The following is a 13,795-nucleotide window of genomic DNA, read 5'->3' on the forward strand; positions in this document are numbered from 1 at the left end:
GGCTCCATGGTGGGAACTGTTAAAAGCCACACTTAGATGCAATCTAGAGTTGAGTTGGGATCCCACAGTGTTGCTGTTTATCTGCAGGTATTCACAGTTGTTTTCATATCTTTAGGATCAATCTCTATGCTTAAATAATTGATGACAAAAATTGCATTGCGGGATGAAAAGTATGTTTATATTGCAAAATAAAACAGTTGAAGAGAGGGATGTTTAGGAAGGGCTGCAAGTGAAAATGCTCAGCATTGTTAGGCTTTGTCATCACATGAGCTGAGCCTTGTTTTTATTGGCTCATTTTTATTGCCTGAGCATAAAATTTCACTCATGTCTTCACATCACTTAATGTATAAAAAATTTCATGCAAAATTCATGAGCATTTCATAGAAATAGGCTGGAATAACCCATGTTTGATTTAGATTTACTTATTTTCTTCCTGAGGTCGCCACTGATCTCAGTGGATGGAAATAAACCTGGTTACTGTGAGCTCATTTCCTCTGAAGGCTCTACCTTCAAGGCCAAAAGACAAGCAAAAGACGGCAAAACCCCATTCTCTGGCAGTTAGCTGGGTTTCTGGTACTCTTATTTTAGATCTCCCCATTATGTCCCATAAAAATGAGATTTTTGTTTCATTTTGATTCATTATCACATAATAAGGGTTTTCAAAATCAATTAGTTTCCAGAGAGCCAACCTAATTTTCAGTGAAAGGGTGTGAGTTCTGTACGGTGCATAACTGATGGAATGTGGAGTGGTGCTTATAAGTTGAACTTCTGTGAATAATTGGTGATTTACTTTTCACTATTTTAATGTGCTGATAACAAAAAAAAAAGAGGCTGTTTCTCTGTGGTAGGGAGAATAGGTGCAAAGAATATCAAAATCAAGAACAAGAATTAGGATACACAGATTTAAATTTGCTCTTTTGGCATGAAAAAGAGGTTAAGATTTTATAAATTACTATGAATATTCTTCAACCATTACATAACCAGGGAGCTGACCAAGTTCAGAAAAACCAAATTCACTGGGTGTGAGCCCAACCCACAGAACTAAAAGTTTAGACCTAAACTCAATACCCCTCAAGGTCAGATTTCCTTTCTTTCCTGAGTTCAGTGTGTTGCTAAAGTCTAAGAAAGGAGCCAACATAGATGGCAGTGTCTGAGAAAATCCTATTTTGGTGCTAAAACTGCTTCCTGTTAAAGAAGGACCATTTGCAGTTTCCTTCCACCTGCCATGATGTTGCTTCTGCCAAGACCAACAAATCCCCAAAATTCACAAATCTGTCTTTTTGCTGAAGGATGGAATGGGCAATGGCTGCTTGGAAGTCTGATTGCTTAGAGCACAATTCCCCATCCTCAGAAAGAATATCCTCCCTTAGATTTTACAGTAAAATGTTGTTTTTTAAAAAGCCAAAAAAGAATGTCAGCAAAGCAGATGATTTAGCTCAAGATACTGAGGCTCTGCACAAACGTCACATTTATAATTAAAATATGAGTAGTTCACTGGAAGAAGAAATGAGAGTCAAACAGGATGATAAAACAGGGAAATATTTTGATCAAGACTCTCCAAGCATTTTGTGTTTACCTATGACAGTGTGCCTGTGGGTATCAGAAGCCAATTGGGTAAATAACAGATAAAATAATTAAATTATTTAGTGGAAGCAAGAAAAGGTCTTGTAATTTCATCTGCATGCACTGGGCAGGCTGTGAAATTTGCTGGGTCTCATCAGAATACGAGAGTGAAAGAAGTGATGCTCCACTTCCTCTGGTGGGGACTGGGGAGGCTGAGGGAAGGTGCTGGCAGGGGTTGGTAAAGCAGGGTTTGCTCCTGAGTGCTGCCAGGGTTTTCTCTTGTGCCTGAAGTAGAAGCAAGGATTAAAATATGAAAGACTTCCCTAACAAATGAACCTTAAAAAGCTTCAAAATCTCCAGCCACAGTGGGCTGAGTAAATAATAATAATGAAAAGATATCCAGCTTTTTCTCCCACTTTCTTGAGCCAGATCTGTAGCTCCAGTGTTGAGTTGGGCAGATCTAGTGGAGCATTATTTATCACACAGCACATACCTCTGGATATATGAAATCATTATCTGAATCACCCTCTGGGTATTACAAGTGATGCTTTAATCTCTGCTTCCCTGTTTTTCATGGTGTTAAATCCAGTGAGATACTCCTATGCCCCAGATGTTTTTGATCCATCTTTGTGTAACTGCTTATGGAAGTGGTAACTGAAAATTATTTTTGTCTTTGAAGAAAAAGCACATTTCCTTTTTCAGCCTTCCAAAGAAACACGAATATTACCTCTCAGTGTAACAGTGTGGTTGATATAGGAAAGTAAATTAATGCAAACATATTGGGTCCAGTAAATTTGTAGTTCTGCTTTTCCTACAATTGGACTGTATCAAACCTGTGAATGCATGGGCACGCATGTTGTGTGTTTCCATTTTTCCAATTGCAGTGTTTCTTTCCAGACCAGAGCGCAATGAACTACGGGGAGAGTCTCATGGTGAGAGACAGATCTTGCACCAGCACAGAGTTACAGCCATTTCTATGGAAATTGAAGGTTTGAAGCCTGGGAGAAAGCAGCAACAAATTTCCCATCAGACAAGAAGATGGCTCAAAGATAACCGCCCAGAGCAAAGCTTCAGGTGATCTTCCCTTTGGATCCCACTCTGTGTGCAGAGGACACAGGACCAGGTCAGTTTGCTCTTATGCTTCACCTTTCTGGGGAGTTGTTGCCTGATGCCTTGGCACACTTGTGGCCACGCTTGTTCTGCAGGGACCTAACCAGGAGATATTTATTCTTTGAGTGTCATATTTGCAGAGTCTCACTTTGTGAGCAAGCAGAGCTAGCTCACAGTCTAATGTTTCCTCTGGGATCAAAGAACTGTGCAGCTTCAAGAAATGCTGGGAGCTGTAGACTCAGAGATGTGATGGTGGATCTGCTGCCAATTATATCCTCCTGGCTTCACTATATCAAATCAATTAGATCTGATTTAATCCCACAGGAGACTAACAACTCCCAGCATCATGGAAGGCTTTCTCAGTCTGTGTTTTGGGAAGGAATTTTGTTCATTGTATGTTTATTTAATTTTTTTTGACAATGTCCAGTCAGTTCCTCAAATGTTTGTGTGTGTGAGAGAGAGAAGGGAAGAAGAAAATTCATGAAAGAAACAGAAAATCAAATGTAGAAACATTTGTATTCTCAGTTTTTACTTGCATGTTTGTGCACCTCTCTAGCAGCTGAGTGATCATTTTCCCAGTCCTCTGGGGATTTAGAAGTTGGGTTTGGAGTATGTTTTCATTTCTGCAAGAAGGTCTAAAGATATTTAATAACTTTGCACTCCCTGAAATTCAGGAAAGAAAATTAACTGTTACTGCGCCAGACTTGCAGAAGAGTGTGACTAGATAAATAACTAATAACTCAGGATAATGAGGCCTGTTTGAGCTCTAGGAAACTCTTATGCAACAGGATGGACTACAGCTCTTGCAGCTTAGCTGAGTGGATTTTGAAGTTGGATTGTTCATGCTTTCCAAATGAATGTCCAAATGATGTGCATAAAAATTTGTGATGAGCTACCTTTGTATGTCCTGGGACTTGAATTTCACGAAGGTGTTCAGCTACAAGATCTCCATCCACTTGTAGCTTCAGGCATGTCAGTATTGCTTAAGTGAGCAATAACCATTTAAGCATGGAGTAAAAACATGGTTGATGAACCAGAAATAAGAATAATTTATGCAGAAAAACCTCTTTCTGCACTTTTCACATAAATAATCAAATACTGCAAAAGCACTAAAGAAAACCAGGATCATGTTTTCTCAGGTGACCAAAAAATTGAAATTTCCAAACACTGGGTGTTTAGGAAAAAAATTCAATGACCACTTCTGCTGGGACTGGTCTTGGAGCTGGTTAACCCTTTTCCTTCAGACAGGCTCTCACATTCTGAGGTGGGAAAAATTTGGCACTCCTGAAAAGAGATTCTGTGGCTTGAAAATGGAAAGATAATGGATTAACAGAGTGCACCTAACAGTAAGTCAGAGCAGTCAGCCAGGTGGGCTGGAGATGCTAGGAGGTAAATTTCTTATCTATTTGTTCAGGAAATGGGTGTTCTCTGTCTCATTTCCAAGTGGTCCTCTGCCTCTGCTGGTTATTCCCTGGTGCTGTGTGTGCCAAGGTAGAAGGAGAGTAAAATTCTAGTGCAGTGAGGAAAACAGTAAGCACATCTCAACTCACCAGTACATTACTGTACTCCAGGCACTCATCTGAGAATACAAAATAGGCACAGAATGTCCTCACATCATTCAGGGATGTAAATGCCAGCAGGCAGGAAGGGGAAAGGTGAATTTGGTCAACAACCACGGTCAGTACTTAAAGAATTCTGGAGGCTGCAGCAAATAAAGGAATTCCTAACAAGAAATGAGGAAGACATCCTCTTCCAGTGAGTGTAAAAGTGTTTGGTTGTGCACTTTGAGCTTATTCAAGTAAAAATATTTAGCTTTTTAAATAAAATACATCCACAGCAGCCATTTCAACTCTGTCCTCCGCTGTGGTGCTGAATCAGACACTGCAATGCACACATTGCATGAGCAGTCCAATGTCCAGCCACACTCTGCTAAGCTCTGTCACCTGGAGTATGAGGTGTAGCTTTAAAATTGTTCCTGGGGATCAGCTTGCTCTCACTGCCAAGGTGTGGGTCATTCTTACCCACAATGCAAACTGATAGCAAGGGCTCTCTTGTCTCTTGTTTTCACAAGCACTTGAATCTTCACTGAAGTTTGTGGAGAACCTGAACATGATCAATACAGAGATTAATGTGACTTGTTACTTTTCCATAAACTGAATTTTCATAGCAGACAATCATTGAGGAATGAGTAGCTCAATTCTAAAATAAGCCAAATTTTTAGGACATCCGTAGTTCAGAAGAAAACAGCTGTGTAGAAATTAATTTAATACTGCCTCTGGTAAAACTTCACTTTTTATCTAAACTTCTTACCACTAATGGCCACATTCTGATGAGGGATATTAATGTGCTATAGCTACAGTTGCTACAAAACATTAGAAATGCTTCTTCCTCCAGTCCCTTATTAAAAAAAAGAGTTAAGAATAGTGGACTACACCCAAACAATGGGATCATGCAGAGTAAGGGGCACTTAAGTAAATATGGTTTGCCTCAAATGCATGGAGAAATACAGAACACAACCCTTACTAAGTTTCTCTTGAGGCAAATGAATGCACCCTCAATCCACTATCAATGAATGCAAAAGGGAATGGATTACACACACTCATTAACCTGCTCTGGGGATCCATAAATACAGGTCTGAATGTTGGCAGGCAAAAAATGCCTTGCCCTGTGGCTCGAGGTCAGAGTGAGCTCAGTCTCTGTCTGGTTGCTCAAAAGATGATGTCAGGTTAGATTTGCAGTGGTGGGCTTGATGTTGGCCAGCTCCTTTTCCCTGTCAGAGCTCTCTGAAAGCCAACACGAACCCAGCAGTCTGGAGAGCTGGATGTCAGCGTGCTCACAGACCTAGGCCTGGCTGGCATCAGGGAAAAGCCTCTGTGTGACCTTGGGATGTACTCAGGAGGTACTCTTGGGAGGAAGCAGGGCCTTGAGAGTCTGAAAATGGTTGACAACCCAATGTATTTAGTTCTTATTCCATAAGTCCAGACAGAAGGTGTGAATGTGCAACTTGTTTTCTGCTGAGAAGTCTGGATCACAATGCAGCACTTTTGTACTTGTGAAAATTCACCTGCATCTAAAACTTGGCAAAAAAGATAGAAGGGAGGGAAAGAATATGGGAAAAGCATGGAAAGATGGTGCAATCCCCCTGGAAGAAAATGTCCCTGAAATTATGTTTAATTTAGTTTAAGATTCTAAGAGGCATTATACAACTTCTGGAGCTGAAGTGCACAATCTTTCAAGGTTGATTTAACTGTATGGTTATAATCTAGCTGCTTTAAAAACTTGTACTCAGATGCACAAAAAATATATAAGTTCTGATTTCATAATTTTTTTAAAAGGTACATTCAGTGGCTCTTGGGCAGATGAGAGAAGTTTCTTAGAGTGTTTCATCTCTCATTTTGTTATGCTTAAATACCTTTCAGCTTTGATGACTGGTTTGACCTAAATTGACATCTGAAAAAGAAGCTCCATATCAGTGCATAAATCTGTGATAATCACCACATCATTACACAGTAGCACCTTTTGAAGAAGGAATTGTGAAGCTGCTTGGTATTCAAAACCCAGCAGAAAGCTATTAGCCCTTATTTTTATAAACAGATTTAAAACACCACTTGTAAGATATAAACCCAACAAGCTAAAGTAAAACTGAGCTATTTGAGATGGGATTTTGATGTACATTTTGTTAGAGGTCTGGTATCCTGAAGTGCAGATAAAGGAATGTAAGTTTGTGATGAAAATTTTTTCTGGCATGGTGAAGACTTGATTCTTAAATCAGAAAGCTCTGAGCTGTTCTGCTCTTTTTCTAGATATGTATCTCTGTCAGGAAATAGGGAGAGTAGCATTGCTCTGAATTTATGGGGAAATGATGTTAACATCCATATGTGAAAGGTAACCAAGGGGTCTTGGGAAAAGACACCTCAGTTCCTAATGTATTATTGTCTAGAAGGGGCTTTCTGTCATTACAGGGTGTGTAGCAAGTATTTACAGCCCCTGGAAAATGTTATAAACTTAGACATTCAAGATGAAATTTATTTTGAATTTTTTACTCGTTATTGTCCTTTTCTATCCCCCCAACTGTTTCTTTGAGGGTGTTCTCTCATTTATTTAAAATAACATTAATCAGGCACAGAAATAAGCCAACACTGGGATCTTTATTAGGAATTTTATCATGCACTAATTGTTTGAAATCAAAAGATTTCAGAACATTCCTCCAGTGATCTACTAATGTGCATCTTGCAGTGAATGTGGAAGCTCTCACTTCAGAACCATGTGAGTTCCTTCTCTTTTTGGGCAGGTGTCTAAGTTTTTCTCTCTCATTTGTGTAGAAAGCTGTGAGAAATACACATCACAATGCATATATAGGCATATGATAGGATATCTCAGGTTGGAAGGGACCCACAGGGACCATCAAGTCCAACTCCCTATTCATCACAGGTTTGAGACATGAAGAACTTGGGCTGAACCTTTTTTGTACATCACAGGTGAAAGCTGCTGGGAAGTGTCTTGCAGGGGCATGGGGTGGTTTTGTGTGCATGTATGAGCTCACATCATACCATCACCATCGTTTTCTTATCCCTTAATTGCAGTCCTTGTCTTAATTTTCATTGCATTTCCAAATAACATGATATTCCACATTAAACTGGACCATGACCTAGTCCAGATGAGGCAGACCTTGTTTCCAGCTCGGAGGCAGCAAGTGCCACGAGCTAAGCTAGAGCAGAACCGCGCCGGCCGCTCACTCACCGACTGCCTTCAGAGACGCGTACTTGTTCAGCTCCTTGCCTGGGGGCTGCTGCTCGTATGGGTTTGTGATCTGTCCCAGGCTGGGATATGAATGTTGATGTGCCATCTGAGGAAGGAGGGGAGATGTTGGCATGACATTATTCATCTGTGGTGGATCTGTATTAAAGAAAATTAACAAGCATTAAGTAAAGAGTGAATTAGACTTAAGGTTTTCAACGTCATTATTGAGTACGGATTAGACAGAACATGCCCTGAGATTTAATGCAACAAAACAGTGTTTATTACAAAGTGGGAGTTTGAGTACAGCAGACCTGTACTTTGAACAGTTAATGGTATGATTAAAAGCTGACAAGTAATTATGGCAACACACAATAATTTTTGTATAAGAAGGTCTTTGAACTAAAAAATAGGTTTTCAAAACAATTAAACACCAACAATACTGAATTTGCTACAGCATTAAGATACAAAGCAAAACATGGAGTTTGTTCCAAGTTAGACTGAATACAGGGCAGTAGAGTGGTTCTCTGCAGTAAAAGAGCCAGACTCATTTAAATTGGCTCAGGCTGCTGCACATTCACAGTTACACTGCTTTTAAAACCAGGAGCAGCTTTGTTCTTTGCACAGCATTATGTTGTGTTCTGTAGACAAGCATCACAGTGTAAAATGTGCTTTTTTGCCTCATGACTATCATTAGGTGATTTCTTCAAAGCACACACTTTGTCCTTGTGTATTCTCCTCTCCCCTGATGCTGGGTATTGTAATATCATACCAAGATCATGTTTTCTGTTGCAGACATTCACAAAAACAGGAGCTAATCACTGCTTATGTAGCATTTTATGCCACCAATAACCCTGTACCCTTTCTGAAATTGATTTGTTCCTTTTTCGTAGAGAATACAGCCTGTATACTTTTCTAAGATAAAATTTATTTGTTGTTTCTAGTGTTCAGTTCCAGCCTCTAAAGCATTTGATCATAATTGTGTGCTGCACTCAATTTGCAAACTTAAGTTTCAACAGATTTCAACGTGGTCAGTGTATCTTTTTTGCTGAGTCTTTCTCTAGGTTATGTATTTTGAGATCCTTTGAGCTGATTGGCAATTCTAGAACCTTCTCATGGCTTCTGCAATCACAGACAAGCACATTTTTCTCCTGCAATGAGACCATGGTGCTGTCCTGGTGACAATACAGCAACTTCCACAGCATTGAGCACAGCATAGAGATCATGTAGACAGAAAGCAGGTCAGTTATGGGAAAGGCAGTTTATTGTGATGGATGGATTGGAGCATCCTCCAAGTGCCCACAGGATCTGGCAGAAGCCAAATATCCCTGCACTCTGCCAGGATTTTAAGGGAATTGAGCCACCTGGCTTTCCACAGCTCATTAATAAGCAGGAGCTCTGAAGTCAGTTAACAGATTTACTGCTGAGAGAGAAAAGAAACCAAAGGTGTTTTTTAACTTCTTCCCTGTCTGTGGTGCCTGGTGCAGCCTCTGCTGGTCTTGCTGGGGCTGCCCTACACAGTTCTGTCCATCCCATACACCTGTGCATAATGTGGGAGGGGACCCTGAGGTAACAGGACAAAAACTGTGCCAGTGCTATCGTCAAACCAAAAAACTGTACCAGTGCTATAATTCTTCTTACTGTTACTGATTCTTAATAAGGAAGAACCAAAAATGAGAAACTTTTCTATTTCAGAATTCCCCAAAAATTATTGGAACACTTTTTGAATATTTTTTGATAGTTTACCTTGAAAGTTGGTTAAGTCAGCAATTTCACAGAAACAGTTGTTGTTTTAAGGAATTTTTATTTTGTCATAAGTAAAAATTCTCCATTTCTGTTCAGTTCTAGTACTGGCATGTCTGAGGCAACTGAGTGACTCTTAGAGCAGGAGTTACTGCAATCCTTTACCATTCCCATTCCATCTCTGGAGTACAGCTGAGGAGAGCCGCTCAATAGAATGTTTGAACCAATGAATAGCTGCACTCTTTCCAAACCATCCATACCTTCCAAATATCTCTCTGGCTGCATCTGTGAGTGAACTTTGAGCAGGAATGCCAGCACAGCTGTATTTCAGTAAAGGGCAGCACTGAAGGTACCAGCATGGGTGGGACCTTCACTGTAAAGAAGGTGTCAACTTTTTAACCCTACAGTCATTGATTTGTCTTCTGAGTAGAGCTAAATCAGTACTTCATGGACACTATTGTTATAAAGTTCCCTTGTGGCCATTATTATTCAATATGTCAAAACATCATGATTTCACTGCATTAAAAATATTATGAGCACCACACTCACTGCTGAAATGACTTCCAACCATGGAGACTTGTAAAGACAATGTAAATAAGGCATAGCTAACTAGGACAGGTTTCTGTGTGTGTTTCCTACTTAGACATACCAGTTTTATTCAGTCACCTCTCTAAGCACAGTGGAGAAAGCTACCCCAGGAATGTGTTGGGGAAGATGACCAAGGTGAACTTGTGCTTTGTCCGGCTGTTCAGTGACAGACTCTGCTGCTTCTCGGTTGCTGGGTTACTGATGGTGCTGTCATTTTCTCCCCTGACTGTTTACAAAGATGCAAAGAAATGTGTTTTCAATTTCTAGATCTTCTTTGACTTCTGTCTTGTTAAAAGCCCAGAACTCTTCTAAATTATGAATTTCAAGCGAATTAAAGGCAGTCATTCTCACACTGCCACACTGGCTAACACAGTGCCCCTCACACACAGCCAGATGCTTACACAAGACTAAGTCATCATAGAAGACACAGCTCCAATTACTCATGCAATTGGCCATTTGAACAAAGTGAATTAAGCAAAAGCACCTCTGGCAAAGTGCATTTAGCCATATTGAGGAATGATTCCTATTTATAAAGAGGCTCCCATTGGAATGAACTCTTAGAGCCTACAAGAGAAATCTCAGCTTGGTTCATACATCTGTCTAAATCTGAATCAAATTAAATTTTAGTCTAACTGGCCATTGCTGCTGAATGTTGCATGTGTTCACAAGCTCACTGAAGTGTGATCTGATTCCTTACCTTTGGTTTTCTAGAAATAAGTGAGCAAACAGGACACTTGTGTCATTTTGTCCCCATGTAGTTAACATGACAATGTGGGTAAGTTCATCTGTATTTGGATGCTACTCAGGAAATGCTCATAACTGAAGCAGCAGTGGTGCAATGTAAATTCTGCAGCAGTCTGGGCTGTGGGCAGTGCCAGTCTAACCACTGCAGGAGCCCAGAAATCTGTGAGCAACTGGGAGGTTTTGAGCAGCACTGCCCTGCCTTGGGGCAATCCACATTCATAAATAAAAAATGGATTGGCCTTAACGCTCCTTCAGTCTTAGCAATACAGAATTGGGATTCTCTCAGGAAATAAGACATTTATCTACAACTAATTCACAGATGCAAAATCTTATTTGTTTGTGGTTTTTTTTCCCAATTTGAAGTTGGAAAAAGTAGTAATTGTTACATTTCAGAGAGGAAATAATAGTCATTTGGGTTCTTCAAAATATTTTGTGATACAAGGGATTGGTTTCAGTTGGAAGAAAGTTTAACCAGAAAAATCCCTACCAGCTTTACCAGTGACCCCTTGTGCCAATTGAAATTCTTTATACTTGTAAAGCAAATATTCTGTGATTGGTATTTGCAAATAGCTGCTTCACTGAATGGGGTCAACTTTAACCCGAGAGCTGTGGCTGTGCTCACAGATTATTTTTGGCAATGTGACACTGGTATTGTCCATCACAGTATTCCATACAACCAGCTGCATTGTGCCCCTGCCAAATTATGTATTTATTTTTAAAAAGCAGAGAGTATGAACATCACGAAGACTCAAAAAACTGTTTGTGCCACAGCTTCTAGCATGAATAATCGGACCTGATTAGCAATGGTGATGTTGTAAAAAACCTGCAATATTCCCAACCTATCTTATTTTTTGCTGAAGAGAGGAAATGCAATGCCAGCCTGCTCCCTAACCTTCTGAAACTTTGAGGGGTCATTGTGGATGAAGTGTTTGTGGGTTGCTCTCTGTCTTCCTGCTACCAGCCCAAAATGAAGAGTTTGAAATATGCTGGAGCTCACCACACACAAGTTAGATGTCTGATGGGCAGAAAATGAGACAGGGAACAAAGGAAAAATTTAATTTTTTTTTTTATGCTTGCATGTTTTTGACTGTAATTCCCTTAATACCTCTAGGTATAGAAAAGCTGCTGGGGGACACATGGATAAGAAAATAACTGGAAGGAAGCTGCACCAAAACCAGTTTATATCTAGAGAAAGTGAGGTTTATATCCCAGCCACCAACAGTGAGCCTTTGGAAATGTCTGAGGCACTGGTTTCTCGTCCCCCCAGTAGCTGACAAATATTGATCATTACCTTATCTCTTTACTACCTCGACCTATAGCCCAGCAACTGAAGATATTACAGTTAACTGTTTACTGCATTTTTTAAGTGAAAATGCTTTTTGGCACCCCTCTCTGATTGTGAACTTTGGAGTTAGTTTAGTGTGAATCATGTGGCAATTATGTTATTAGTTACTGTAATTATTCTGCCCTCTGTCCAGCTAAGATGGTGTTATATCTGATTTATGCACTTCATTCAGGAACCAAGCAATGGGCATGTCAGCAAGTATTAAGTACAAATAAGAGCTCAACATAAAACAAATCATAGTTCCATGTATGAATGGGGCAAAAGCCTCAGAGCTGAGTGGTTTGGTTTCTGCATTTTCTATAGCATACACTGTGCCTTCACCTGGTTTGATTAATCTTGTCAAGAAGCTGCCAGAGCTATGGGAGACTCAGGGTCAGAGAAGGGCTGTGAGGAGGCTGCAGCAATAATGAGCTTGTTCACTGCTTCAGAGCCAGGAGCCTGCCATGGGCATCCCTTGAGCTCAGCCACTTCCCTCCTCCTCCTCAGCCTCAGGAGAGTGGAACCTGCTCTGCACAGTGGCCTGGGAGTCATTCCTTTCTGTACAATGGAGTCAATGATTCAGTGCTTGAGCACAGGGAAAATGAACAAACTCCATAGGCACAGAATGGAATCTATTAGGAAATGAGTGGTTACAGGCATCAGGAAAAGCACAAATGAGAAAGGCAATGCAGTAACAAAACAGGAGAGGGTGGGGGGAGGCCAGGAAAGCAGAATGAGATTTTGCTATAAAAGCCACCTGCAGACACACATACAAAAGAAATGAGAACAAGACAGACAAAAGAAGTCTGGGAAGTCAAAGGGGAAAAAAGAGAAAAATCAGAGCAAAATATAATAATAGCTGAGCATTTTCAGATACTCAGGAGAAAAAGATATGCCCTGAACTAACTAAAATTGAAAATAACAGCTATGAAAACAGGAGAGAGCTGAGTGATTAGAGAATATCAGTATAAAATTGCTCCCCTCCCATCCATAACTACAATGACATGAGAAGCATATTTGCCTCTTTGTTCTTGAGTCTAATATACTTAATCCTAAGACCAGCTCATCCAGCACTGCAAATCCGTGCTCGTGTTCCTACAAGCTTCACCAAGAGAAGGTGCAGGTGCTGGTTCTGAAAAATCCCCCATTTGATGAAGACTGTAGGATCTCAACAATGTGACTATGGCTCTAAAGTAATTCCTTTCTGTTTCTCCCTTTATAATAAGACTGTTGTCCATTCAGGACTCACTGTTGGACTGATACTCCAACCTTTGCCCTATTTGCTCTTTCCTCTCTGTAGGTTGTACCTCTGCAATTTGACTGACCCTCACAGTGTTTTTGTGTTTGTGTATTTTCTTACACCTTTATAACTTTAGTATTTTGTGTCTTTATAGATATTGTGATGCCACTGTCATTATTTACATTCTTTACCCCTTCCTTCAGATTTGCATCAAATGTTGTATTTTAAAGAATATCCCTATTCACACCCAGCCCATACAAAGGTTTGTTCTGCAGAGGGTGGTGCACCAAAACCAGGGTGCCATGTCCATGAGACAGTGCCCTCTTTGTGCACACACTGACACCCTGAGGTGTGTGGCAGCCACTCTGCCCACACTAAATGTGTGACAGGAGGCTGTAGGAGCCCCAGTGGGGCTGATATGCAAAACAGTCTCTGAGAGGTGTGTGCTTATCCCATTCTCTAGGGGTTATTCCCAGAAACAGCAGAACAGGTTATGCCCCAAAAATTATAAAGTTGAATAATTTTGTTTTTATTTGCTGTTACAAATATCCATGGCCTTATTCACCACATAGTTGAAAAATGGTATTTCTGGTTCTTAACAATTTAATGGCATTCTGCTGCAACATTTTCCACAGTCTAGCACAAGTTCTAATCTGAAAAGTATTCCTTTCATCTAATCTTAATTTCTCTGCCTTGCAATTTAAGTGATTTTATATTTTTGCAAGAATAGATGCTTGCAATCCAAC

At 40.2% G+C, this 13,795-nt stretch overlaps 1 protein-coding gene across 2 annotated transcripts in view; it reads right to left on the bottom strand.

Annotated features, from left to right (window-relative positions):
• The window catches only part of SHISA9 (shisa family member 9), a 178,317-nt gene that overhangs the window by 12,352 nt on the left and 152,170 nt on the right, over positions 1–13,795 (bottom strand). For both annotated transcript variants that reach the window (XM_054270632.1, XM_054270633.1), the window contains exon 4: positions 7,414–7,569. In XM_054270632.1, coding sequence (XP_054126607.1) covers positions 7,414–7,569 — 156 coding nt within the window. The remainder of the gene's footprint in view (positions 1–7,413; positions 7,570–13,795) is intronic.

The sequence above is a fragment of the Melozone crissalis genome, unplaced genomic scaffold, assembly GCF_028551555.1.
Source record: "Melozone crissalis strain CALT ecotype California unplaced genomic scaffold, PUWL_Pcris_2 ptg000012l_1, whole genome shotgun sequence".
Classification (NCBI taxonomy): domain Eukaryota; kingdom Metazoa; phylum Chordata; class Aves; order Passeriformes; family Passerellidae; genus Melozone; species Melozone crissalis.